The sequence below is a fragment of the Cynoglossus semilaevis genome, chromosome 7 (genome assembly GCF_000523025.1).
Source record: "Cynoglossus semilaevis isolate Cse_v1.0 chromosome 7, Cse_v1.0, whole genome shotgun sequence".
Classification (NCBI taxonomy): domain Eukaryota; kingdom Metazoa; phylum Chordata; class Actinopteri; order Pleuronectiformes; family Cynoglossidae; genus Cynoglossus; species Cynoglossus semilaevis.
The window spans coordinates 4,420,454-4,447,476 of record NC_024313.1 but is presented as its reverse complement, the minus strand read 5'-3'; the positions used below and the strand labels follow the sequence as shown (position 1 = coordinate 4,447,476).

At 40.9% G+C, this 27,023-nt stretch overlaps 2 protein-coding genes and 2 long non-coding RNA genes across 8 annotated transcripts; 2 read left to right on the top strand and 2 right to left on the bottom strand.

Moving 5' to 3' along the window:
- Positions 1-579: 579 nt before the first annotated feature.
- LOC103380806 (jun dimerization protein 2-like) lies at positions 580-11,247 on the bottom strand. The gene is made up of 5 exons (XM_008312901.3): positions 11,121-11,247; positions 9,892-9,944; positions 2,742-2,959; positions 1,841-1,945; positions 580-1,658 (listed from the first exon to the last, which is right to left on the bottom strand). The coding sequence occupies exons 3-5, from the start codon at positions 2,934-2,936 to the stop codon at positions 1,467-1,469; spliced, it is 492 nt and encodes a 163-aa protein (XP_008311123.1). The 5' UTR covers positions 2,937-2,959; positions 9,892-9,944; positions 11,121-11,247; the 3' UTR covers positions 580-1,466.
- LOC107988782 (uncharacterized) lies at positions 2,856-19,829 on the top strand. 4 transcript variants are annotated; one of them, XR_003050179.1, is made up of 7 exons: positions 2,856-2,988; positions 3,851-3,998; positions 9,869-9,954; positions 15,149-15,343; positions 17,042-17,540; positions 19,396-19,560; positions 19,689-19,829. It is a non-coding gene; the product is annotated as an uncharacterized LOC107988782 (long non-coding RNA). The 4 variants fall into 4 exon arrangements; XR_003050178.1 differs by having other exon boundaries at positions 2,969-3,998; positions 17,042-17,111; positions 17,296-17,540; XR_003050177.1 differs by having other exon boundaries at positions 2,969-3,998; positions 17,296-17,540.
- Positions 19,555-25,695, bottom strand: LOC103380805 (proto-oncogene c-Fos-like). Its single transcript, XM_008312900.3, has 4 exons — positions 22,015-25,695; positions 21,447-21,665; positions 20,878-20,994; positions 19,555-20,405 (listed from the first exon to the last, which is right to left on the bottom strand). Exons 1-4 carry the CDS (start codon positions 22,153-22,155, stop codon positions 19,683-19,685), a joined length of 1,200 nt encoding a protein of 399 aa, XP_008311122.1. The 5' UTR covers positions 22,156-25,695; the 3' UTR covers positions 19,555-19,682.
- LOC112487252 (uncharacterized) lies at positions 19,948-22,118 on the top strand. 2 transcript variants are annotated; one of them, XR_003050180.1, is made up of 3 exons: positions 19,948-20,089; positions 20,187-21,706; positions 21,979-22,118. It is a non-coding gene; the product is annotated as an uncharacterized LOC112487252 (long non-coding RNA). The 2 variants fall into 2 exon arrangements; XR_003050181.1 differs by having other exon boundaries at positions 19,967-20,089; positions 20,184-21,706.
- Positions 25,696-27,023: the final 1,328 nt, after the last annotated feature.

Here is a 27,023-nt window from a genome sequence, read left to right as displayed (position 1 = left end):
TGGTTTTTAATTAAAGCTTTAAATCTTACATTTCACAAAATGTCCCTTAGATGGCGATGTTGACTGTGGATTGGCGCATTGTCTTCTGTTTAATCAGGATTTGACGAGTGCAACTTCCCATTGTGTCGCATCACTAATTTTGAATTTTTTTTTTATCCTTTTAAACATTTTTTTTCTTTCTGTGTCACACTTCGATAGACTACATTAACTTTAGTGGTATATAATGATGAAGCGATGTCTTCACCTACTACATACCTGCTGAATAATAAGGGATATTAAAACGCGATGCGTAACTTCACCACTAGGTGGTGATAAGTCGCACACTGTGACTGGCATTAAGTTTAATGCCTCTTTGAAATAGCTTTAAAAGTTTTACTAACATGACTTGATATTTGTATCCAAAGTTCAGCCTTTGGAAAATGTTTACTGTTCACACAATGATAAGTTAATTGACAAATTACCTAATAATAAGCCAAAATGCTTAAAACAAAGATTAAAGATTTAAAAAAATATATCAATTTTTACTTCCATTTATTTTTGGGGCGACATGCATGTGACAAACAAATGACGCAAGGCATAATTATTGTACTTAGAAAATAAATTTTAATCTATTCATGATATACCAGAGTCATACGTAGCAGATACGGGTCCATAAAGACAATGAATTACTGCCTAGCTGTTTGACAGCAGCAGCATGACAGAGACAGACTGAAAAGACGAATCACATCAAGTGATTGACAGGTATTTCATATACGTTTATGTATACAAAGCAGTATAAAACAAATACAATGGTGGACAGACAAAACGTCCAAATAACAAACAAGAGTGTAAACATTTGTGTATATGTGCATTTCATGACGCCAGCGTCACCACAAATCGGATCAACCGGTGTCTGCCATCGTCAAGGCAGGGTATAGGAATCTACGTTACAAAAACCAAACGGGAAAAAACTCCAATCCATCCTGTGAACTTGTTTGTTGTATCCTATAAACTCTATACTGGTATAATTTGACTTGCATACAAAGGAAAACTGTAGAGTCTCTTCACTGAAAAAAAAAAGTGCCACACAATTTACACTTGGGGCTTTTGGAAGAGAGCACCGTGTTGATGTTAGTGTGTTTCCTCAGTGATGGCTCCAGCTGTACTAGATGGTAGACATTGGTCCCTTTGTTCACGTAGAGATGGTTGATGTAACAACGAGGCACAGTGCATTAAGTGTGACCAATGGCCCTTAATGCTGGCTGTTGGAAGACTGCACTCTTCCAGGCTTCCTTTGCACAGAGCCAGCTCCTGTAGCAGTGTTTAGGATGCTCTACAATCCCCAGCTTCTTGGGCAGAGTCTCCAAAATGTCCAGCTCGGAGCTCAAGTGCTTTTGTTTTCTTTGTAGAAATGTAATGTCAATTCAATTTAAGGTGGTGCCATGTTTCTTTTTCGGGGTCGCGTGGATCCCTGGGTTTCTCACTTTTCACTTGGCCTCAGAGGACAGCTGCTCCAGCAGAGGGTTGGCTTCACTCTCTGGTGTTTTCACACTGTCGGTCCTCACGATGCAGGTGGGCCTGTGAAGGTTGAGCATCACCATTAGCTGCTGTCTCTCCATTCGGAGCTCCTCGATCTGAGCCTTCAGCTCAGAGTTCACCATTTCTAGACGCTCTGATTCCTGCACAGATATCAAAAAATCAAAAGTTATTAACCTTTATCATCAGATTCTTCTGAAGAGAGAGAAATGATTTGTGGTTTAGTTAAATATCCCTGATTGCAAATAAACCAGTGTTGCTGAGAAATCTGAACATTTGTGGCTTTTGGTCACGTATAGTTTAAAGTGCTGAGTCATCAACTCACCCTTTGGAGGAAGTCGGTCCGTTCCTTCTTTTTGTTTCGGCATCGTGCTGCTGCCACTTTGTTCTTTTCTCGCCTCCGTTTCCTTCTTTCTTCATCTTCATCCATCTATGAGCACAGACAGGCCTTGTTCAAAACTTGCTTGCTTTTTTTATCCACATTAAAGAATTTTTTCACATGAGCTCAATATATAAGAGATTGTATCATGTGACAGACGAAACAATGTTTAACAAACTCTGGTGATTAACCTCCACCAACCTCTGGTTGTTCTTGTTTCAGGCACAAGAGGGGGCAAAGTCTTTTTACTGCACTGTCACAGCACTTTATAAAGTCCACATAAAATTGACTGAGTGCATTCCTAACATTTTATTGTAGCCATATGCATGGGAATAAAAGATGTTATGACACACCCACAACTGTTTAGGACCAATATGTGAAGGGATCATAGACTATGATAAGAACACCGCAGTTTCCACTTATTTTCCCTCTCTTTGTTGCTTTGCTCAGAATCACCTCTAGGGGGACAGAATGTGACCTCCCTCAGTGGCATGGAATGATCAAAGACCAAGTATAAGACCTGGACCTTCACTTTGTGGCAGTCTGAGACTGCATTAACATCAGTGGGAATGTTCCAGCATCCTCAGAAGTGACCAGTTTGGTTTATATATGAAGCTAATTCCTACAAAGCTTTTAACGATAAGTGCTTAACCACAGTCAATATTCAATGGCAACATCATTGTCTCCATCCTAAATGTTTATTTCTGTTTTTCCAGATGTAATCACGACTTTGGAGGAAGTATTACGAGAAAAGGACGTTGAAATTTGGTGAGAAAAGACTGTTCTTTTTTGTCATGTGCTCTGATTGAAGTCATTCATCTACACCAGGGTTTTTTTTCCTCCTCACCTCTGTCTTGATGGACAGGGGCCTCTTCCCCAGCCTCCCCAGGAAATGTAGAGGGGACAACATGGTTCCTAGCTGGCGGAAGTCAGCCAGCTTGAGTTGATCGGTGAGTGTAGTGGCCGAGATGCCCGCCAGCGGGCCCAGACTGGGCAGAGAGCCCGCCGCCAGTGAAGGGTCAGGTATCTGTCCGGGCATCATGTCCAACCCGGCCACCACCACCTCTGTGAAGACAGAGAAAAGAGTGGAAATGGTTAGGAAATTCTCGCAGTATAATTCTACTTTGGCCAAACATCGTTGTACAATTGTAGCCTTCATCCTTTATCATTTTGCATCTGACTCTAATAATCATCTCTGTGTTGAAATTCATCCAAAAAAGAAAATGTAACTGTCTCCAGTCCCTGTCATCAAACATTTTTTAAATACAGGTTGTCGTTTCCAAGAATGCATCGAACATTGACAGCTTTGACAGCTGTGTTATCTTCTGAGTCAGCACAGCAGCCAATGAGAAAACAAACCTCACTCTGTCAGCAGCTGCACACTCATCTGTGTATCTGCACAGGCAGGGAGACGCTGCCAGCGTCTGCAGTCAGATCACACACTCCACCGCTCATGACTAACCCGCTGGGTTTTTTCGTTTTGAGTGGACATTTGATTCTCGTGAAAAGCAACCAAAAAGATATGTCCATTAGCATTTGTGCCATAACTAAGTGGCCAAAGGACTCAGGCATTCCACCGTTTACAACCTCTTTCATCATTCTGGGGGCAGTTTGGAGGATTTGACCGCAGCACTTTTAAACGCAATCAGGCAGGAAGAGGGGGGGGGGGGGGGGGGAGCGCAGAAGGGAGGACTTGAGTAGGCCTGAAGGAAGTGGCTGGAGAATTAAGACGTCTCTCTGTAATTACCGTGAGACCAATAGTTGGAAAAGTTGTGATGGCCAAATAAAAAACAAATGTTAGAGACAGAACAGTGAAACGTGAGCCGGTCCTGCAATCTCTGGTGATGCAGAGCAGAAAGAAATTCTTTACTTTTTTACAGCAACTATTTAAAATAAGTTCAGTATGTTAGTAGGAAATATATAAAACCTCTAACCTTAAGTTTGTTTTCCTCCCAGGACGTTTCTGGATGAAAATCAATCAACAGGCAGCAGTGATAACTCAAATGTCCTGTCCTATTCACACTGACATCAGGAGAATACTACAGGCTGGGAGAGGGACAGGATCAGCTCACTGTCAGGTCTGGAGCAGACTCCACATCATAAGGTATTATTATCAAAATGTATTCTCTTTGATGTCATGATTTCCTTTTTTATTTCAAGCATTGTTATTATTATTATGAATTATTATAAGTGAAGTTACAGTAAAATCTTGGAATCTGACTCATGGATCAGATCTAGTCCTGCAGGGGAGTATGTGGAGCTACAAGCTCAAGAACCAAAACCATTATGGTTAACTAACACAGTAGGCTATTGTAATGACCAATCATATCTCTTTTCATCACTGAATTAACTCTGACAACACGATATGAACACCCATCAAATCAGTGTGACTCCAACAGCTTCATTTCCATATGAGAATTTTGCCAATTTGCACCTCCAGAGTTTGGGGCTCAAACCCCTCTCATGTGAACCCAACAAAGACATGCATTGTGAGGTACTGTTTAAAAAAAGAGCTGACTTTGCTGCTGGGTGACTGGCTGACAGACCCACTGTATTGTAAGTTATACTGACTTTTCCTCTACCCCCCCTCCCCCATCCTCCCCCTGTTAAAAATGTGAATGACTTGCTGTTTTACAAAAGCCATAGAGGAGGTAATGAAAAAAAGCATGGTTATGTAACCCCATTCTAATGCACTCCACCCTGTGCTCATGGGCTGGTCTCCCAACTGTTTCTACAGTTGAACTCACTTCTGTGCAACAGCACAAACGTATCATTTCACTTTGGCAGAAAGAAATCACATCTGTGTATCACTCGTGACGATGTTCTGCTAAATGAAAAAAAAAAAAAAAATCGGGAATAATAAATACTGCTTTACAGTTAATCATTTTTACAACCAATGTGGATTAGTTTTGATTTTTACACAAATTTGTAATTTTACAAAAATGCAGAGAAAAACAATAGACATCCATATTGTTTATTTAACATTTCAACAACTTTCTGACTCTTTTTTTTTTTTAAATTAATGGTCCATAAAGGATGCTAAAGGATGTTAGACGGTTAAAGGTGCAGTTTATATTGAATTCACAATAACTCTATTAAACTGACCGAACAGATTCATCTGTGAAGTGAACTGTCTCAAAGTGGAACCTCCGTCCCACTCCTGTTTCCACCAGCTTCAGTCTGTATGATTTATTCACTCCAAGGACAAGTCAGTGTGTGGAGCCAGTGTCCAACCATGCATTTTATTTTATAAATCCTTGCTGCTGCCATCTCCCTCTTCTCCTCTCTTTTCTCTCCCAACCTCCACCGTATGTATACTCCTATTTACACTGCACTTGGCTGAATCCTGTTGTTTTTGCTGAAGGGAAAAAGAACAAGACGGACCTGCTCAAAAGTCTCACTCAGACAAAAATTCACTCTCTCTTTCTGAAATTCCTGGGAGAGGTTTTGGGAATGAAGTGTGCCAAGGCCGCCTGGTTCCATAGAGAGAGACAGAGAGAGGCTGTCGAAGAACAAGCTGAACCATATGGCTACTGGTGCGGAGGGGAACAAGCCTTTTTTTAAGATGATGCCTGTGTGTCTGCAACACAAAACTGTCCATTCTTGTGGGATTTTTATTGTTGCATCTTTGCATCACCATGATATGAAACATGTCGCCAAAGAACATCATCGCCTGCACTCCAATAACTCAAGTGGAATATAAATGACACAATCCAAACCAGCCACACAGCCAAGAACGGAGCCACAGAAACTAAAGATTGCATTTAGAATCTCTGGGATAATCGCTTTCAGAGCCAAAATGGAGACCGGTATCTGAGTTGTCCAGACGACCAGGAGTGTTTTACTGTTTAAACAGACTCATGTTCAGTTCACTGTAACCGAACCCTGCTCGGTCAGACATATTTGCAGGGAAAGACCCCTCGTTCCTCTTTGAGGCTTGCTGAAACATGCAGCCGAGTCCAGACTCTGCCACACGCACACTCGGAGACACACACGCCAGTACATAAAACCACATATTTGTCTGCATGACATCAGATCACATAAATCTCTGCAAGTCCACAGTGGTAGTTTTGACTGAGGCAAAGGTGAAATGAGGAGTGAAGCGAGATGCCTATCATTTATGAGACATTAAAAAAAAAAAGAAAGTGAGCTGCTCACCACTGCAGACGATTTATGGCCCTGCTGTAAACTAACATAACAGACTGTGGTTGTGTCTCACTGTGGAGTTGAACATGTCTCTCAAGTTAAATGGAGAGTTTGTTTTATTATTCACCCTCCTTCAACCTGCCACACAGGCGACTGAAAATTTCCCCCCCTTTGCAAATGAAACAACCCGTGAAGCCTCAACACACGAAACCCCGCAGGAGTCTCATCTGTACAACACGGGGGAAAGTTTGCTCATGAATGTATTGCAGGCTGTAATTACACCATGAAAGCATGAGTCAAAAGTGTTTTTACATATTTTTCAAAAACCCAGGGTGTTTCTCCTTTTTCCTTTCCTGTCAGCAGCAGCCTACAGCCCAGGATTAGTGGTCAGCGTTTGATGATGCAACAGGGTTTCTGTGCTTCTGCAGCAGAGCAGAAAAGTCAGCGCCACAGTCTTGTCTAAGACCCAAACTAGCCTAAAAACAAAGGCGCAGCCCAGCAACCATGTGGACGCCCCCCAGCTTTACGTGGAGATGAGATGAAGCCAAGGGCGGGGAGCAGAAATGTCATGTGTTAGTTATGAGATGTAGGAACCGAGCTTAACGTCGGCTTTGGCTGCTGTCCAAGACTAACCAGAGGGCATGTGATCTGTGGATAACTGGACGTTTGTGTCACAAAGTGGACATGCAGAGCTGAATGTGCAGGCAGACAAGTCTGTCCTGATGTTTTCTTAGCTCTGATACTGTATCTGTCCTCAGCTCCACCAAATATGTCCATTTCCTGACTGATTCCTGAAAGCAATTTAGTAGCGCTGAGGAATTTGGCCCCTTCAGTGAACGCCCGGCCGCATGACTGGAGGCCCTATTATTCTATTCCCTTACAGCCCTGATGTCCAACACATGGCCTGTGGGCTGGATCAGGCCTGCCACTTAGTCTTACGTGGTAAGCATATATACATATATATTGGATTGTAGATTGACTCTGAACCCTTCCCTACAAAGGGCATCAGTGAGTTCTATGAAAGACTAAATGGAGGTCTTGAACAGCGGCACGTGATCTTTATATACTGCTGCTTTTTTGGAAATGAACCCACTAATGGCTGAAGTTATAAGCACTGTAATTTCAGTGACTGAAAGCAGAAGTCAAAAGTATAATCTGGCTCCTTTTTCCTTTCCTCTAAATGCCTTGCTTTGTCCTAACATTCTGTTCAACTTTAACTTACTGGATCATGGCAAGGCTGGAAAGACATGCACACTTTCCAAGATGCTAATTGACCACTTTTTTTTTTTCTCGCTGCAGGAACATAAAGTCTGATTTTTAACTAACGTGACAGTGCAGGGCCCACACAGTGAACAGCTTCTTGCAAAACTCTTGCAAATAGCTTGTACAGCTCCGACTCTACATGAGTGCTGAAAATGAACAATGAGCACAGAGGCTCGGGCCAAGGCACACTTTCTCAAACTCTGGCCAAGGTCTGAGCGATCATCATTACCGTCTGCATTCAGTCAGGCTTCGTGTTGACTTACAGTCTTTCACAATCCTCTGTGGAAACCAGAGGAAGTTGGCACTGACTTTTTCTCGAGGAAAGAACAGTCCAAATATTAACATTCTTCCAAACTTTAAATTATATTTTCATTGGCATCGCAGAAAGATAGCTGTTGTTCTGGCCACTTCATTTAAATCCCTGGTTGTTGCACTCACAATGTGATCGCGTGTGAGAATGGAAGTGATAATCACAACAGAAACCAGAATTTCTTTTCATTTCAGCTTTCATTTCTCTCTTTTCTGACACTTTTATGAGACCGATGGCTGCTGAAGACAGAAGGAGTCCTGTGAAAATTCCTCTCGCAGAGAACAAACTAAAACCTCTCTAAAAGTAGTTCAACACAACGATGGACATCAAGCCTTACAAGGACGCCAATGATGGTGATGGTGATCAAGCCCTCATCTGCCCTGCTGTCTCAGCAGTGAGCTAAGCTGGAGCAGAGCGGTGCACACGGAGGTTATCTTTTGTTCATTACACAATGACACTGGAGAACAGGAAGTTTGACAGGTGTTTTTTTGTAGTTATTGCCGACTTCAGCCTGATAATGAGACATTTTCAAGGCGAATCCAAACACAAAGCACCTGCGGATGTGCTCGAAGCGGCTGCCTTCATTCAAACTTTACTATGTGATTCTTGGCTGTCGTTCTGCTTGGCTGCCTTCATGCCAGTTAAACAGTCAAACATCTCTATACTTCAGCCGGGTGGTACAGATTGAATTACTATAACAACCTCACTATTTTTCTCCACAAATCCAAGTCAGGATTAGGCTTTGCATGGCGCACAGCTCTGGCTGGTCTCAGACATGGATTAGGTGGATCCAAATGCTTCTTGCTGTAGATGCACATCATTTGAATTGTATGGACAATGTGCAGTCGCAGACAAGGAAAATCAGACAGAATTCCCCCCTGTTGAAGCAATCCCCTCAATTACGTAATGTGCGGTTGTCACTTTAATGCCTTTTCATACTTTGTCCTCTTTCCACATCAGGCCCACGTTGAGCACACGTGTGCTGTGATGAAACCAGCTCTCGTCTCTGCCCTCTACTCTGAGCTCAATGCTTTTCTTGCTCCTAAAGATTGCATTTATTGGTGTTCATGTTGAAGTTGATGTTTGGTGACAAAGAAACTCTTGTCTGGAGAAAAACTGGCATCAAGTCAAGAAGAAACCCAACAGATCTGGAAACCATAACCATGCATGGATGTATTACAGAGGATCCCCAGACCTCTGTGTGTGTGTCTTTTCTACACGTTGTTACTACAGTGTTTTACTGATAATGTGATACCCACAGCAGTGAATAGCTGTTCCCCCTAGCATTAGTATTAGTATCACTGAGTCTAGCTGTTGCATAGTTGGCTCAGTCTCCTGCAATGCGTCTGCTGTCTATTCAGTGTGGCGGTGTTGCAGCTTTGGCAACTCAGGCTCTCCAGAGACACACTGGAAGGCATTTCTACTTAAAATAAACCCTGTGCAGCGCCCACGTCCAGCCTCTCAGCCCTGTGTTTGCCCTGCTCTGCTTGTCGGCTCAGCGGCCCTTCCCCATTAATCCACTGCAGCGTTTGGTTTATGCAGAAACCATCCGACGGATGTGCCCAGGCAGGCGCTGGGGCATTTAAACTCTCGGTAACACACGCTCTTTCACTTCGACACACGCAAGCACAGATCAAGGCACAAAGGAAAGACGTATATATTTATAAAAAGAACAGTCACATAGTTTCCTCTGTGTGGCATCTAGCTTGAGCAGTGTGGGCAACCCATTTGGGAGCGTGCTCCAACTTTAGTGGAAAACTCTGAACTTGTGAACTTGTCGTCGGAAACCCCACGCACCTGCACACGACCCACCCTGCCTGTCATAGTCCCCATTGCATCCTTGGCCTTTAACCTTTAGGCACACAATCCCAAGATAAGCAGATGTAGCTCTTCTGCCTAAGTGTTGCGATATAAAGAGAAAAAAAATCTCACAAACGTATGTGGCCCATCTTCTGGTCTGACACAACTGCACAGCTAAAACCAACTATTGTTATGATGATGGAATGTAATTCTGGTGTCTGATGAAATCCACATGTGAGGCCTACACACACACTTGTACATAGAGCGATAGAAACAAAGAGGTTCCTTCTTTCTGCCGTCTGCACAAATGCTACAAAAAGTACAGAAAAAAACCCACATGACAGGAAAAAAGATGACAAATATAAGAATGCCCGAGCTCAGAGTAGGCATCTACTTTCTTTTTGATCATGTCATTTAAATTGTTAGTATGTGTTTTTACATTCTTTTCTAAACAGTTTCACATGGACAAAGGACTTACTCAGAGAAAACGGCTCAGTCGTCGTCAGTCAATGATGCAACCGTGATTGGACGCTGTACAAAGGTAAAAAGATCATTGTGTTAGACTTTTTATCAGCAGGTCTTTGGCTGATTGTGACCTTTACAATAAATCCACTTCACTTTTTATAAAGTGAAGTACTTACAACTAGGCTTCACTGAAAATATTCTTGCACAATTGTGATTTTTTTTTTGTTTCACTTTTGTTCTTTGCATACTGTCTTTAAGCGATACATGTACAATTATCAACTATTGATTGTTTTTACAGTCAACTGTTTGACAATTACAGTCTGCATTATTATTACATGTCATAAAATATGAAAACAGTGGTCAAGAATGTCACCCAATATCTACAAAAACTTTTGAAATCCCCCCAAAATACTTTGCCCATAAACTGCAGAATGTTAGGTAAATGTAACTATAAACAATTACAATAGATAAGATATTCTGATCATTTATAAACTTGTACCAAAAATGTAATACAGTATGTTCTATTATAACCATGTTATTGCGCATCTTGAGGTTGCATTGTTACATCTCCGAGCTTCAATTGAGGCGTTAAACTTGGGTTAAGTATGTTAATAAACCAGCCGAATGATACAATACTACTGTACATTTACGCTGCATAAAATCAAAGCTGTACATTCTGTACATTACACTTGTTTGTTAATGTTAGAATTAGAAATCCTCGCATGGTCAGTGGGCTTCGTCTGACCGCATCAACGCTAGCAAAGCGGGAGCTTTAGCCGCTTTGAAAACACTGAGTGAAGCGTGTAGTGTTGCATAACTATGTCTACGGGGCTACAGGACACCGAGATGAAAATACCATTCAGTCCGACAGAAGCTGCAGAGAAACTCGGCTGCAATATACTCTGTAAATAACGAGCCGTTAAGTGACAGTTGCTACAACAGTTGTAACAACATCGTAGCTACTAGAGCAAAGTGACTTCTGCGGTGCGAATAGGGGTAAATGTCCAGTCCAGCTCTGGAATAACTGTAAAATTATATATACGTATATCTGCGTCCGGAGGTTAATAGACTTGTGTAGGACTAAATATTAAACGTAAACTTAATTGTGCACAATGTAGTGACTTAAGAAATCACAAAATGCATCAATACAAGAACCGTTAGCAACATTAAGGTAATATTTAGGAGTACACAAAATGTTATAACCACATTAGCTCACAAACTGGCCTTTTTATTCACACTCACCTATAAGGCGTCCAAAGTCCGCAGTGCTGATGCGGGACGGTGCGGGATCCGACAGTCTGATGTAGGCTTTTGAGGACTAACCAGAGTTTGTTGCATCAGCTCCTTTAAGTAGCTGAGCGCAATGGAATGCGGAAGTGCTGCGCCTAACGTCAGCAGTGGGGCTTGTTAGACCCGCCCCCTAGCAACCAGAAAACATACACAGACTGACTGGAGGGCAGGGTGGTTTCATAATAACAAAAGAGGGGGAAAAAATCATTACAGACAGAAACACAGACGGGTGAATTAAATAAAATAGGAGGTACAAACAAACTCACTTTTCATTTCACCTGAGGCTTTATTTTCACAGAAGCTGCTCATTACAGAACACAGTCCTTGACAACAATAACACCCTAATAAACAGGACATCAATACGTGGATTATTTTTACTGTACTCATGTATTTTAAATGAAAATATACATTAGACAGGAATTTTATACCAAAACATAGCATCGTGTAAAATAATGTGACACATGGGTTCATGTAGGAGTCAGATTTAATCGGTGCTTTGGATCTTTCCACTTGTAATAATGAGTGATAGTTTGACATGATATGACTTATCGCAACATTTTTTATACTATTAATAAAATTGTTTTTGTTTTATTTAATTGCTCCCCAAACTGTCATCTGGTCTAGTGTGGCTGGTTACACTGTTTGCTTATACCAGTTCTGTTGCAGGTAACATTAGCTGAGGTCCATGCTCACAGCAACATGTTCTGAATTTACCTAATACTGTAGATTTGAATTGCTGTGGTGATAAAGGCAACGCTTTGTTGCACAATTTGCAAAAAAAACAATCTCTTAAATAAGTTGCATCAAAATGTAAAAAAAACCTTCCACCAAAAAAGTATAATAAATTGTATATAATGTTTTTAGGAACGAAGGGGGAAAAGAGCATCCAGAAGATAATAAAGAAATTAAGCAATTTAGTGTAGAGCTTGGATAAGTGTCACACATCTCTAACAATCATTCACCTTTTTTCCATCACGATTCTCATTTGCCCATATTTCACTGACTATAAAGTCAAACTAGCATGCAGCCGGTTTATTAAGGCCAAGGTCCTATCATATGTTGTCACAGTGTCAGGTTGAGTAACCCTTGGAAAAATTATATGACATTTACCATCAGCAAACCACTGAACCACAGTTATACAATACAACATTGTGTGATACACACATTTATCATAAGTGCGGTTTCCTTTTTTTTTCACATAAGAGACAAGTCACTTCCTGTTTTCTGAAGAGGGATAGAAGTTTTAAAAAAAGTTTTAAAAAAATTAGAATAGTAAAATACTGAAGAGGGATAGAAGTTTTAAAAAAAAGTTTAAAAAAAATTAGAATAGTAAAAAAAAATTTCCATTGAAGATGATGAAGACCTATAAAATCTTCTTCAGTGTCATTTCTCCCATTTTCACAGAATGGTCCCAGATGTTGCAGTTGTTTAAGAGAGAAATCCAGTACTGTTTTTCTCAGACAGCCCAAATCCTGTTATTTCAGCTGCTACAGAACATTCTGGCACACTTATGTATTTAAAGGGGCTGTATACGGCATTTTCTTCATTCAAATTTACACTTGATTCATATAAAACAATACCTACAAAGCATCGGTTTCCTTGGTGGTTCCAGGAATTTCCAGAGAAACCTTCTTTGAAAAACCTCTTCCTGTTGCTGCTCCTGCGTGTTGACAAGTTTTACTGCCTCCTATTGTAGCGTTCTTATAAAACCAATGACATCATAGAGCTGGGCTGTGGTTTGCACTTTCACATTAGATTTTTTTGTAATGTTTATGATTGTGAACAGACATAAGTAATGCACTGCATGGTCCTGATGTATGATATAAATATTAGCAGAGGCTCTGACGCAAACTGTTCAAATAACAGAAAACTCAAAAACAGAGGAGTCTAATCTTTTTCAATGGACACCAGATTTGAAATGCTAACCAGAGGGGAAAACAGTAGGTGGCAGTAATACAACCTTTAAAAAGCAGGGTTGCCATTACTTGATACAGATGAAGAAGCCAAGGTTGTTCTACAACGCCAAGGCTAGTAGAGCTAGCTCAGACGAACTTAGCCTAGCCAAGCCTCAGAAATGACAGATTCACAGATTAAAATGTATGTAAAAGAATTGGCTAAAACCAGCAAAGATTAGGTTAATTATTTACTCTATAGTGAGTATAGTGTAAATGTTAGTGTCAACGGTGGCCGGGTGATTGTCCGGTGCTGTAGTGTGTATGGTGAACCCTGGCCTCCCATGATGACTGTTGAATTTGACCCCCCACCCCCAACTCAAAGAAGGATTTCATCTGTTCTTTCATTTTAGCTCCACATACAGGGGAGCTGTTGTAGCTGCATGCTCTCTGGAATATTCAGTCTGCGAGACTCTGCAGTACTGGCATCCAAATGCAATCCATTCTCATAAATTCCTCTGTCTTATTAGTACTAAAATTGATGTGTTCTACAATTTTAGGATTTTTATTGATAGAATTAAGAATATTAATTCCCTGAACATAGGACTGCTTAGCCAGAACAAGCAGCGGAGTTATGAAAAGCTCATCGAAATTCCCCCATTCTGTTCCCTTTTTTAAGATTCTAATTTGGTTCCCCTCTGATTTATGTCTCCAATATGGGGGGGGGGGGGGGGGGGGGGGGTCGTCAGGAGAAGGCAGGAAGACTGGTGCGTCACAGTCTCTCTGAGCTCAGATGACAAATTCAAGGGGAGACGTTTGGGGTTAATAAAGCAGAACTGAACCAGCACCCAGACAGATTTCATAAACGTCTGTAATGGGGGGGGGGGGGGGGGGAGAAGTTCCCCTCTGCAGGTAGACATTTGTTTTTAGCAAGAAGGAAACCACAGCCGTTGGTCAGTACACGGTCACGCATGGTGTTGCTCCATTTGGCGTACGGTGCCTTTGGAAGGGAGTCGGTCCTGCAAGAAACAATAAACCATAAAAACAGCACCATGAAAATATAGTCCAGTCCGAATGTGCCGACCAAGCAAACAGAGCATGTTAATCTGTTTTTTAAGATTGCTGTATAAGAAACAGACCATTGGTGTGTAACGATACACAGACACAGCCGGACACAGTAATAGATGTTGTTCGTTGGATGCCTAAAAAAGTCACATCTAATACGACTAATATTACCAGTATATTCCAGTCCTGCACAATGTCTCTGCAGTAAAACTCCGACCAGTTTTACCAAAAGCTGCACAAATAATAAACAGAGAGGAAGTGCACTTGGTGGTTTTACAGCTTTTCCAAAGTCATGCAGAGTTCTTGGTGTGTGGGCTACAGAGCTGGTGCTAAAAATAATTGTTATTTTTTTTTACTTTAACTTATTTTAAATGTGCCCTGTGTTATTTTGGCCTTTTTGTATGTATTAGTGCAGGATTAAAAACAAAAACAAAAAAAACATCTTAAATATGACATTGTTAACATATCATCACATATGAGGTATGTTAGAAACATAGAAGCCTTATCCAACATCAGGCAGCTAACCAGACATATCCAGACATAACCCTGAATCATCATCCTCTGCAAACAGACTTTTATGAACCAGTTCTATTTTTTCCTCTGCCCCATTTAATATGCCAACTTCCTTCCTTCTTTTTCTTCTCTTTTCTTCTCTCTTTTCGATCATGTCGTGAGCACCATGTCGAAGCAGCACTTTACCTCAGGTTGGCGACAGAGTTGCTGATATGTGCCTGGAGTGTTTGTGTCTTGCCAATAACTTTCGGAAACGCTGTATTTCATCAGAGCGGCACTTCTTATTTGGTCAGTTTCCAAAAATTGGTTCAGGTCATAAGATGGTAACAATGTGCAATAGGTTTTTCATTATTACATCCTCGGAAAAAGGGATGAGGAACTGTGTAACATCAGTGAGTATTGCCAAGAATATGGCCCATAATATGTTGTTGTGATGTTTAGTGGAATTAATGTTGAAAACAATTAGCTCCAATAAATGTATTTGATTTTCTTTTTATTATTTTAAATCAGGTCGCCTGCAGAGGAGACTGAGGAAGACGCACTAGCTGTGGCTCTTTGCACAGAGGCCTGTAAATAAGTGACATTCAAGTCCATCAGTTTGCACTGTGCTCCTTCGTGTTCTCGGACTGTGGAGGAAACTGAAGAAGTCATGCAAAGATCTCCCATCGCTCCAGTAAATCTACTCTGTGATCTTTTTGCTGTAAGGTAAGGCCCTAACCACTCTTCCACTGTGTGGCCCCAGTTTATACATACATGTATATTAGGTTTTTTGTCTTTAAGTTATAAAAACAGCATTGTGAATTACAATGACTTTTGTCAAAACAAATTTCAATTAAAAAAACATTTAATTATTGACAGAAAATGTCTTTTCAGAATTGGTTTCTTTTACCCACCGCCATTTTATCACCATTCAGATTGTTAGCACGTGCATGACAGATGTGTCCTCATCAATAGGCTGGGGTTGTTGTTGTGTGTGTTCACACTAATAAATGAATTCTTTCACTTACTCCAGTAAATGTGTGTCATTGGAGTTACACGCAAGGCTACCTTCCCATCAGCCCTCTCTTTCACTTCTTCTTCTACTGATCAAATTTCCATTTCTGTGAAGGCTCCCGGCGTTACTGCATCAGGGCTTTGACAAATGGATTCATCGTTTCACTTAAGAGTGAAACAAGAAAACTGCTGCTGCTGCTCAGCCGATTGTGACACTCTTTATTTATTTATTTATTTTTCTAGGTGATACTGGGTCATTTAATAGTATTACCATAAAACTACAGCTCCTAACTAGATCATATTTGTTTTTCCAGCTAAATCACAGACTACAACCTGACGGTATTGTTTGAGTTCAGTCAGATTTCACCACCGTCGCTGGCACAGCCACAAGGTTGTTCTCCCAATGCATATTTCATGTCAGGTGACCCAGTCCTCCCGACCCACTGGTGGACGACATTGATTTATCAGTGTAAATGCAACACTTCCCTGGGAATGGCACGGCGAGCAGGAAACAGTGGTCAGCAGGTGTAATAGGATGAGATAATAGAGGTGGCAACAGTGAGTAAACAACAACTAACAGAAGAATAGAGCGACTGTAACCATGAGATGTGAGACATATTACATGACGATGGTGTTTCTGGGGCTTCAGGAGCCGAGGCAGAAACTATGGTGCGCTGGTCAAGTTTGTGTCACCAAACTTTGCACAACTGTACTTAACAATGTGCAGCTAGGCTCCTGTAACACAGTCAGTTCCATCTATATCATTATAATGACTAAATGTACCTTTACTGTATAATTATTCATAAATTATCTTCATGTTAATAGAAATAAAATATCAATTAATAATAGAATATTTAATCTGTTACTTTTCATGAAAGTGTTATGACATTAGTGTAATATATAATTGATAAAAACACAAAACTTTAGATCAGAAATCCATTTAAAAAATAGCAGAAAGGTATAAAAACGTTTGCAAGATTAGTTGCAGGGTTGTCAAGTGTCTTACTTTGTGAGCCTTACTCCATGTTACAAACACAATGGACTGACTGCTGTAGTATAATAGAAAGAAAAGGAAAGTGCCTTTGACCCACATTTTGATGCATGCTGCAGGTTTCAGTTTCCATATATATGTTTCACATGTGCTCTTATATAATTGACAGGGAAACAGTGTTTGGAAAGTATATGTATGGTCTTCACGTAGCAAACAGTGTTTGGAAAGTATATGTATGGTTGTATACACTGTAGGAAAGTACTAAAAATACAAGGTCAAATTATTTTAACAGAAACTTCTAACCAGGTTCACGTAGCGTTAGTTAGTGCTTGTATTTTGTGTTAATGGTATTGTTGTGATATCTTTTTGCTTGACACTGCAAAACTCACAGAACATTATCCACTGTGTTTACTTTGCAGCTCCAGATCACATCTTTGTTCAGCTGTGATCCCGTGTTTCCAAGAATGTCAGGCTGGGTTTTGTAGGAACGTGAGACTGTTGAATATTTCCATCCATTTGAATAATGTAGCCCTGACAACAAACAAACACAAACAGAATGTGGTAACATAATATTTCAGCCAGTGAACAGAGCCCCAGTAAAGATCAGGGGAAACACGATGCATAACACACAGATGTGAACAATGTGTTGTCGCTTCTTTTTCTCTCACTCAAGGCATCGTAGCAGAAACTTCCTGGAGCACCACAGGCATCACCTAAAAAAAAACCCCTCTTGCCCCTCAGACTGTGTGTCAGAGGGCAGGGTTGTGGCTTAATGGTCTGCTGTGAACAATCCAGGATGTGATATTTTACAACTCTGCAACAGGCTGTGGAGATGAGCAGCCTCGTGCTGCTGGATAGAGAGTGAGTCAAGAGACACTGGAGCTGCTGACAGGCCCATCTATCATCCATCTAAAAACGGTACCAAGACGTCAAACACACACACACACACACACACACTCAAACACACACACACGACTGAGTAAAAACTCAAGGAACTGCAAGGAAGAATAAACTATAAATGTATCATAAACACATCAAGTGTCATTAAGTGAAGACATTTAATCCAGACATTCAGTGGTGCAGAACAAATCAGGCAGGAGTCACAGAAATACATGTGTAGCATTTCTGTGCTTAAAAAAAAGCATGTATGTTATTTATATTTTTTTTTCTCGTACAAAGTCTCTTGCAAAATTTAGCACAAAATGCTAAACTGTTGAAGCACATTTTCTCACATGAATCAATCCCTTGGTTTGTGCTGCTTTTATACAAAACTACATATGCAAAACTGTTTTACCTTTACCTCTATTGACGAATCCTCACTGTATGATACTCATATGTCCTCTTACTACTACCTATGAATATTTCTTTAGTAAATTTTTATATAACGTTTTGCATAACTCAAGTACATTATCTGATTTCAATGGTTATAAAAAATATATTTGCATGTAAAATAAAAAAACAAAACAACTTTTGGTTGTACTTTTATGAAAGTTTTAAGTAAATTACCAAGCAGGAGATTCAGCCTTAATGGTTAGGTTTTATTGCTAACTATATTACTTTAAATTATATTATTTTAACTCTTCAATTCTATTATGTTATAGTATAGTAAATATTGAGAGGATAAAGTTCTTAAAATTACTTACATATACTAACATACAGTATATGAAAGGGGACGTTTGGAGGCATTTTGATTTACTGCAGTTCTGGTGCATTCCCCTTCACGCTCTGCAGCTCCCCCTGCTGACGATATGAAGCACTGCCCACCTTACCACGGCTAACTAACCATCGTGTGTCGACGGTATTATAATGTACATGCTGTAACTAGTGAAATCCGATCCACTCTTCTGGATGTGGAGACAAGCACAGCGCCCCCTTTCTTCATTTCCCCCAATCTTCCTGAAACACGAACAGGCTACTGGGCAGTTACTGTCCAGTTGGCCGTTCCGGGAAACCCTCCTGTTACCGATTGGACTTGTTCCCATCACACACATGCTCAGCACAACTCCGGTCTCCCGCTCGGCTCTGCTTCGACTTTTTCCGGTAACACTCCCCGGACTGACCCACCCCGCGCCGCCCCTCAGTCGTGAAATATGACACCCGTCGCCACGGCAACAAAACAACTGCATTTCCCAAACATGGTCAACGGAAGTGAGACGCACCGGTATAGACGTGCTTACGTCAAACCAAGGACACAGTGCGCTGTTGTGGAATCCTGTAGCGGTTGGCCGCGACAATAGCAGAGCAGAAATGGAACCATGAATAAATAATTGACCTGCTGTTGGAGCTGCTCCCACTCATTTGAAACAGCTCCGTCCCCCGTGGCGAACGGCGTGTTTTTATGTAATGGCTGCATCAAAAATAGAAACAGTGACAACTGCAGGGACACGAAGAGAAATCTCTTCAGTAACAGACGGTCTTTACGAGCACAGGCTGAGACGGAGAGAGAGCTGTGACGTGTTCTGGAACTTAGCAGTGCTATTACTGCTAATACTATAGACAGTTATAATCAGAGAGTGATTAAAAAAAAAAGAAAATCGACAATTATTTGTTTATATTTGTCATAACTTTATTTCCAGTGACATACATTTTTTGCATCAATCATTTTTTGTTTGTAAAAAAATAAACTTTGTCATAAAATACATCTCCATAAAATACAGGACAAGATATAATTTAATGGGAAACTTTATAGGAAGGTGTAACACCTATATACTGTAGTATCTGCTACACATGTTTAAACCTTTATTTTATTTTTTTCTTCTTTTACTTGTCACAGCACATATTGTCATCACGCACACAGAGAGAAGAGCACTGGTCAGGATCCAAGTCCACATGACGTGTTTTTGCATGCATTGGACAAGAGCACGGAGTCTTGCTTCAGAGCGCTGCAGCAGTTAGTGGAAGAGATGAGACATGGAGCGCTGAGAGAAAACATGTTAAGGTAAACACAGCTGCAAAACTCACAACACAAAAGATTACGTGAGAATCATCATAGCATTGTTTGCTGGCTGATTGCAATTACAGTATTGCATAATGCTCCCGTTGCATAATGCTCATTGATATTCACAGGGCCAACAGAGTTGGAGAGTTGAGACTGTCTTTCATCAACTCTGATGCTCCCACACTGCCTTTGTGGCCGTCGCAGTCCTCGTCCAAACCATCAATCTCAGCGTAATTAAAGGAAAACACTGTGCGAAAGCTGCCACAGGTGGGACTGGAAGACATGACTGGAGTGTTCAGGGAGTCCAGGTCGCTCGTCACAGACTTGTACAGGGTTTCCCAGTCTGGCAGGCAGAAGGCCCCGCTCAGATCTACATCGGGGACGGACGCGGCCGCTTCCGATGTCACGGCCATCTCCAGGCTGGGCACTAAGTCGTCCAGGTCGTCTCCTCCTAAGTCCTCCAGAGCCTCCTCTTCTTCTGCACTGGAGCACAGGAGGATGTTGGAGTTCCCCAAAATGGCGGCGGCAGGTACACAAGAGACATCATTCACATCTTGGCCAACAGTGGCTTCTCTGATTGTTGTGTTGCTCTCTGGTGTTTTTCCACTCTCTATGATGGACAGCAGCTGTGGGGAGGACGGAGAATCCTGCAGAATAGTGTCCACGTCATCCTCGCTCTCCTCCTCCTCCTGCTCCTCCTCCAGGTCCTCCTCATCACTTTTTGAAGAGATCTTGCAGGAGGGTTTGTGAGAGGCCAGGACCTTCTCCAGCCTTTTTTTCTCCTTCAGAAGGTCGGTGATTTCCGTATGGAGGGCAGACTTCTCCTCCTCTAGCTTATCAGTTTCCTGAGGTGATGAAGGAGAAGAAAGGAGAAGAAAACTTTAAAACAGTGCTACTGCTGCTGCGCTCTCTGCCCCATAATGTACTTTGATAAACTTTAATGACTAAAGACTTGTGTCACATATAGTACAAAGTATGAAGAAAAATGATAGAAAAGAAATCAACATATATATATATATATATACAGATACAACAAAGACTCTTGCCTTTGACTATGACTATGTGTTTACTATATGTATACTAGAAATAGCTCCCACAAATAATAATTTACAAATATATATATATATATATATATTTGTAAATGAAGAGAGTTTTGATGTACACGTTTTTATTTAGATTATTTTTCAATGCCATTCGAGGGTAAATCTAAATCACGCTGATACAGGGACGTAGTGACACCCACATCCAACCTGGACCTCATCAGTAACCATTTCTCCATGTGTGATTTCATATTCGCATCTAAACCGTGATACTCACCGCCTGGAGCGTGTCTATCAGCTCCCTCCGTCTGTTACGACACTTTGCTGCAGCGATTTTGTTCCTCTCCCTCCTGATCCTGCGCCTCTCCTCCTCCTCCTCCTCCTTTTTGGAAGACTGAAATCAATTAGAAATCGTCTATTAATCACCCGTCCTGCTGAGTGCAGCCGCTTCAGCACTTGGCTGCCGAGCTCCATGCCTGCTGCCAGAGCAAATGTCGCTGAGCTGGCTGACAAACAGTGATGCACTGATGCTGTGTCTCCGTGTCGCAGATCAGGCGTTAGAAAAAAACGCTGCTGCAACAACGTGGAGCCCCGAGCCAGAGTCGGTGTGAACGCGCACTTTATGCAACGGCACGTTCACACACAGGGATGCGCACGTCAGTCCAGCAATTAATGAACGGAGATGTCAATTAGATACAATCATCCACCTACACTGATACTGACTGGATATTATTAATAAACAGAGCTAGTCACGTGAATGCATGGGTGGATAGACGAATTGATTGATTGGCTAATTGATTGGTTAATTGATTGTTTGTTCGACTGATTGTAGTTTTGTTTGCATACCTGGCTCCTCTGTCCTTTCCTGCTGGAGGTCTTCGCCTTGTTCGCACCTGCCGTGGTGCTGATGCTGCTGGACGCATGTGCTGCGCCACGACTCCTACTCTTGGCCCGTCCGGATGGAGGAGAGACAGATGTGTTGACTGTCGGCTGCACCATCCATCTCAGATCAGGAGAGGTGGAGACTGCAGTCACTGTCGGGACAAAGGAGTTTGCTGCGTCCTCCTGGTAGGGGGAAAAAAGACCCCGAAAACATGGCAATTCATGTAGGTGAAGACTGAGAATGGGGACTGCACAAAACATCATATCATCGTACATAACATCATATCATCGTAATCATCAACTGGCATCCCCGTCATTGTCAATCATTAAATTAAATATCAAATCAAAATCAATATCAATGTTTTTAAATAAAATTCTTAATTAGCTATTGATTTAATTGATCCATTATCAATTGATTGTATGATCCTTATAATGTGTCGTAAAACGACAGATGCCGTGATTTTACGATAACATTATACACACGTTTCTCTGTTAGGTTTCGTGTTGGTAAGACCTGCCGAGCTGCATGTACCTCGATGATGCTGCTGTCCACTGGTGATAAAAGCCTGTCTGGAGGACGCTGGTCGCTGCATCTGGGGGTGTCCCCGCCAGGCGATGCTGTGCTGCAGCTGGACGAATAGGACTCGAAGTCACTGCTGGAGTGTGGATCCATGTTCTCTCCTTTGGGAAAAAAAATCACTGCATAAAAATGGTAGGCTAAATTATTTTTCCTTATTTGGAAGTTTAAAAAAAAACAACCCTGACACTATATATATCCCATTTGCCAGGATCATAGAAGGTAAGTGTGCAGATATAGTGAGGCCCGCCTTTTATAGTGAGCTGGAATTTTATGAATGAAATCTGTGCGGTGAGACCGAACCATTTCACACAAGGAGGGGTGAAAATAGAACGAGAACAATACGATGTTGACAGTTGAATGTGGTAATCTGTGGTGTTCAGTGGACACAAAGAGACACCTTTTATTTACAGGTTGTTTTTTTTAATCAAATGTGTAAACAAACTGCTGTTATAGTACAGTGACCCCCGCTTCCATTCCGTGTCTGAAGCCATGAATGAAGTACGTCATCACATGTATGCAGCATCTGCATCATACATCGTGTTCCCTTTACGACCACGCGCCTCTTAATTGCACTGGTATCTGAGACGTCCTTGCACGTGAAGGACAGAAGATGGTGTGTTCAGATATTGTTCCATGATATAGAAATAGACAGAGTGAAAAAATTATCCCTAAGGGTTTAGAATCTTGTTTTCCATTGGTACAAAACAACATCAATAACAATATCAACAATGATCAATAATATATTATTTAATAATGTTACTTTTTATTTTATGCATTAATTTGTGGCCATGTCTTGAAACCAGGCATTAGTGAATCCTTGGTCAACCCCCCTTCCCCCCCTTCCCCCACTGACCAGCAGTCAATCAGCTCGTACCCATTTCACCTGTCTCTGCATATGAATACTGAAGGTCTCCAGCAATAGAAACAGTGACTGTAGAAAATGAAGCAGCCAATCAGCAGGATGGACTGGTTGAACCATATATGGTGTTTCCGGGGAGAGAAGCGAGGGAAGAGGTTGGGGATGGGAGGGGGGGCGCACAAACTGACTGCGTGTGTGGCCCACTCTGACACTCACTCTCTTACTCAGTAAGTGAGTGGATCACACGATCACACATCAGTCACTAAAGAAAGTGAAACAAGCGCTAAAAGAAAGTTGAAGTCTTTACGCACTGTCACTGATAACAGCGTCACAAACGCCTCACTATTGTGTGGACACAAGGACACATTTGTTCAGCTGTGGAAAGGAAGAAATATCATTCTGGTCCTGCTATAAAAAAACAAAAAAACAGGGTTTCCATAGATGATAAAATAGTGTTTTCCAAATTGTGGACCCTAAGACATGATCTGATGGATGGATGGATGAGTGGATGGATGGATGGATGGATGGGTGGATGGATAGAACTCTATTAATCCCTAAGGAATTAAGTTTCTAAAGTAAATATTATTGTTGGAGATGCTCCTGCAAGACTATTTATAATAAGCAAGAGACATTGTCTATGTGTAAGAAGTATTAACAATTGTTTTTAGAAAAGAAAAAAAGAAAAGAATATATAAACGTGTTAACTGAAGGTATTTACAACGTATTTACAAAAAAAATCAATATTTCACAATAAAGTCAATACTGTACTGCAAAATTATTGACAGCAGTGTTCTGTAGTTATCATGGCTTGTTTGACCTGAAAATCACTGTGGTCTGACGGGTACGTTTCTTTCCCTGCTATGTATTTCAGTCAGCACAGCCAAAGTGGCTCAGGAGCCACATATTGCAGGCCCCTGGTCCTCTGAGTTCCATAATGTTAAGGCCATACTAATGTGCTAACTACTGGTTACAGACACACATGTTCAGAGGTGGAATACACCAGAAGTATCCAAGTTCAAAAGCTCTGCCCCACGTGACTTACCGATGACATCACATCATTGTTGCATTGTGAGGTCTTCGGTAATTGAAGTACTAATCTTTTCAGCCGCTGTGTAGAGTGGAGTGGTTCCATTCCCACACTTGTCCCTTCAGTTCATTGGCACCAATTATACAAGCTCGAGTCTTTTACAAGGTTTAAACAAGCTGAATGTGCTATTTTTAGGCCTCAGATGATGGCGTCACAAAGAGATGAAGGGGGAATATCAGAGTGGGGGCCACACTTTGTTCAAAGGGGGCCGCGCTGCCGGCTGCTTCCCAGCAGTCATAGCCCCCTCTGGGCTGTTTACTGGAACATCATTATAGGTGGTCAGCTCTGGCCCATTCAGTGGATGCATGGGCAGCTCAAGACAGACAGAGGGGTTAAAGGTCGGCCATAGCTGCAGACACCCATTACTACCGCTCTGAGATTTGTTTTCTTCAAAGCAACTTGAGCGTGAATGTGCAAAGACTGTTGGTTTATTTTTAGTCTGAGTGACGTCGGACTCCGAAGCACTTGTAAAATAAGCAAATAGACGTTTCATCAGCCTCATTGTGGATGACAGCAGCCTGCTTCTGTACAGAGTGTAGCCCAGTGGGTTGGACTTTGATGGGGATTTTAATGATTTTATTTTTTTACAAAATGAATTTCTTATTAAACCGTTTATAAAAGTAAGAAAAATAGTGAACATAAATTTGAGATACCATACATTGTATGATATAATTTGACATGGTAGATTTAAATATGAATAATAATAAATATAATTATCATTTAAATAGAGATTTTTTTTTTGCATCACTATCTAAATTTCACATTGTTTTGTTTTTCTTGTTTTTCATTTAGTGTAATATTTTGCATATCTTCCCCTGTTATTGTGTTGTAGAAACCACATTTAAGGAAGTAGAACTCGTACTGTTTAACAACATAGTTGTGTTGCTATTCTGCCCCACTTTCTCCTTAAATACACATAATATACATTTTATCATATGGATTAAAGGAATTTCATGAAAGTATATTTTTATTTTTCCAATCAGTGGGTTTATTTTTGGGTAGAAATGTGGTAGTTGAAAACTATTTCCCAAATATTTAATTTTTTTTTTAAAGTGAAAGTATTGTACCACTCCACTCCATTAAAGCGGCTAAGGGAGCCATGCAGTACAGAATACACAATGAAATAACAGAATACAGCAGACAATGTCTTTAAAGATCTCACTTATTGATAAATACACTATATAGTCCTTTAAGTAGTCCTGCAACACTTGTTGTCGTATTCATTGATTCTTGCACCTGAACAGTTAGCACACACTGTTCAGGACAGTGTGCCAGTGTTTGTGCCCTTCCTGTCAACAGTCAATCCAACACAAATAAACACAGGTCCACAAATCACTAATATACAGTTTCAGGTCGGGTATCCTCTTTCACTCTTCAAACAGAGACAGGCTCCTGAAACAGAGCGCACACTCTGCCTCCCCTTTCTAAACACCGCGGGTGACGGCTGACTCGCTGACGTCAGGACGTCTCGTTCTGCTCGCCTGGTCCACGGGCGACGCCACAGGAGTGTGTTGTTTTATTGTTGAGTGGATCGTCGTGACAACACAAACGATCTGTGTTGCCATGCAAATTTTAAAACGTCACTGACGCGAAGGGGCGGGGTGTTGCTAGGGCAACGAGGAATGTTTAACAAAACACGAACGCGGTAAAGAAGGCAAAGAAACCTCGTGACTTTTAACCTAAATTCATTTTGAACTTAACATTAGGGCTGAATAGCCATGCAAATTTTAAAACGTCACTGACGCGAAGGGGCGGGGTGTTGCTAGGGCAACGAGGAATGTTTAACAAAACACGAACGCGGTAAAGAAGGCAAAGAAACCTCGTGACTTTTAACCTAAATTCATTTTGAACTTAACATTAGGGCTGAATAACTGCATTATATATATATATATATATATATAAAATTAAAGAGATACTTTATTTACTCTGACCAACAGCAATATCTGAGGGAGTGACTGTCAGTTATAATAATAATTATTATTAATATTCCACAAGGCATAAATTAAGGAGATGATATGGTGCTGTCTTTTATTACTTATCTAATAGTCGTTATAGTGGTAAGGAAAGTGAACAAGTAGTTCACTTTCCTTATTGCAATATAAGGTTTTGTTTCATTTTTGCAAAATATAGTAAAGAATATCCAACTTAATGTGTTTATCATTTAACACCATTTTCCCATTTTTGTTGATGCACTCCACTGGTGTTCACATGTTTTAGCATTTCATATCTGATTATATTGTAAAAATTGCCTGATTAGATAAATGTTAGCTATGTAAAAGTTTAAAGCTAGTCAAAAATTGTCAAAATAGAAAAACAAGACAGTGGCTAGGTGAGACAATAACTTGGTTAGCTAAGTCTGAAAAAAATGCTACATTTAATAAAAACGGCTCAAGGAGATTGTAATTTGGAGAAGCTCCTGAAAATGGAATAATAACTTAGTTTTTCTTGCTTTATATTGTTATGTAACATTTATATTCAGCATTATTTCGTTCTAGACTGAAGGTTATGTTGATGTGTCTGTTACAGTGTTTGTGTAGTAAAATGAAGTGAGTCATGTACCAACCATTAACCGTTGAGTAAATTACATACAGCACTTCATCAATATTTTTAAGCCCTTTATGAACAGGAAGGATTCCCTTCGTTACACTCCCGTGGGGAAGACCTTACCCCACACGTATGAACAATGTTGACAAAAGCATGACTGTGTTGTGGAAAACTACACTTTTAAAAAACCAGTTATGCTGGGCAACTGAACACACCCTCCTTCGGATTGCGCACAAAGGTGCAATTACCGCCTGGAGGTACAGAACACACGTAAGTGTAGTGCAAGTTTACACAAGTACGTGCGTCTGCAGCTATTGGGATATGTACTCCTGCTTGATTTTTATGAAACTGTTTTGCACGCTAGGAAAATTAAGCAAGATACTTTTTATCACACACCATCAAAAGGATATACATATTGTCACATAAAATGTTCTTTCAAAAACATAGGTAAAGATTACATTAGATGAACAA

Coding starts and splice junctions, on each gene's coding strand:
- LOC103380806 (XM_008312901.3), bottom strand. CDS start 2,936: ATGATGCCCGGACAGATACCTGACCCTTCACTGGCGGCGGGCTCTCTG. Junction 1,946..2,741: donor CCCTGTCCATCAAGACAGAG/GTGAGGAGGAAA, acceptor CTGTGCTCATAG/ATGGATGAAGATGAAGAAAG. Junction 1,659..1,840: donor GGACCGACTTCCTCCAAAGG/GTGAGTTGATGA, acceptor ATATCTGTGCAG/GAATCAGAGCGTCTAGAAAT.
- LOC103380805 (XM_008312900.3), bottom strand. CDS start 22,155: ATGGATCCACACTCCAGCAGTGACTTCGAGTCCTATTCGTCCAGCTGC. Junction 21,666..22,014: donor TGGACAGCAGCATCATCGAG/GTACATGCAGCT, acceptor TCCCCCTACCAG/GAGGACGCAGCAAACTCCTT. Junction 20,406..20,877: donor TGATAGACACGCTCCAGGCG/GTGAGTATCACG, acceptor TCATCACCTCAG/GAAACTGATAAGCTAGAGGA.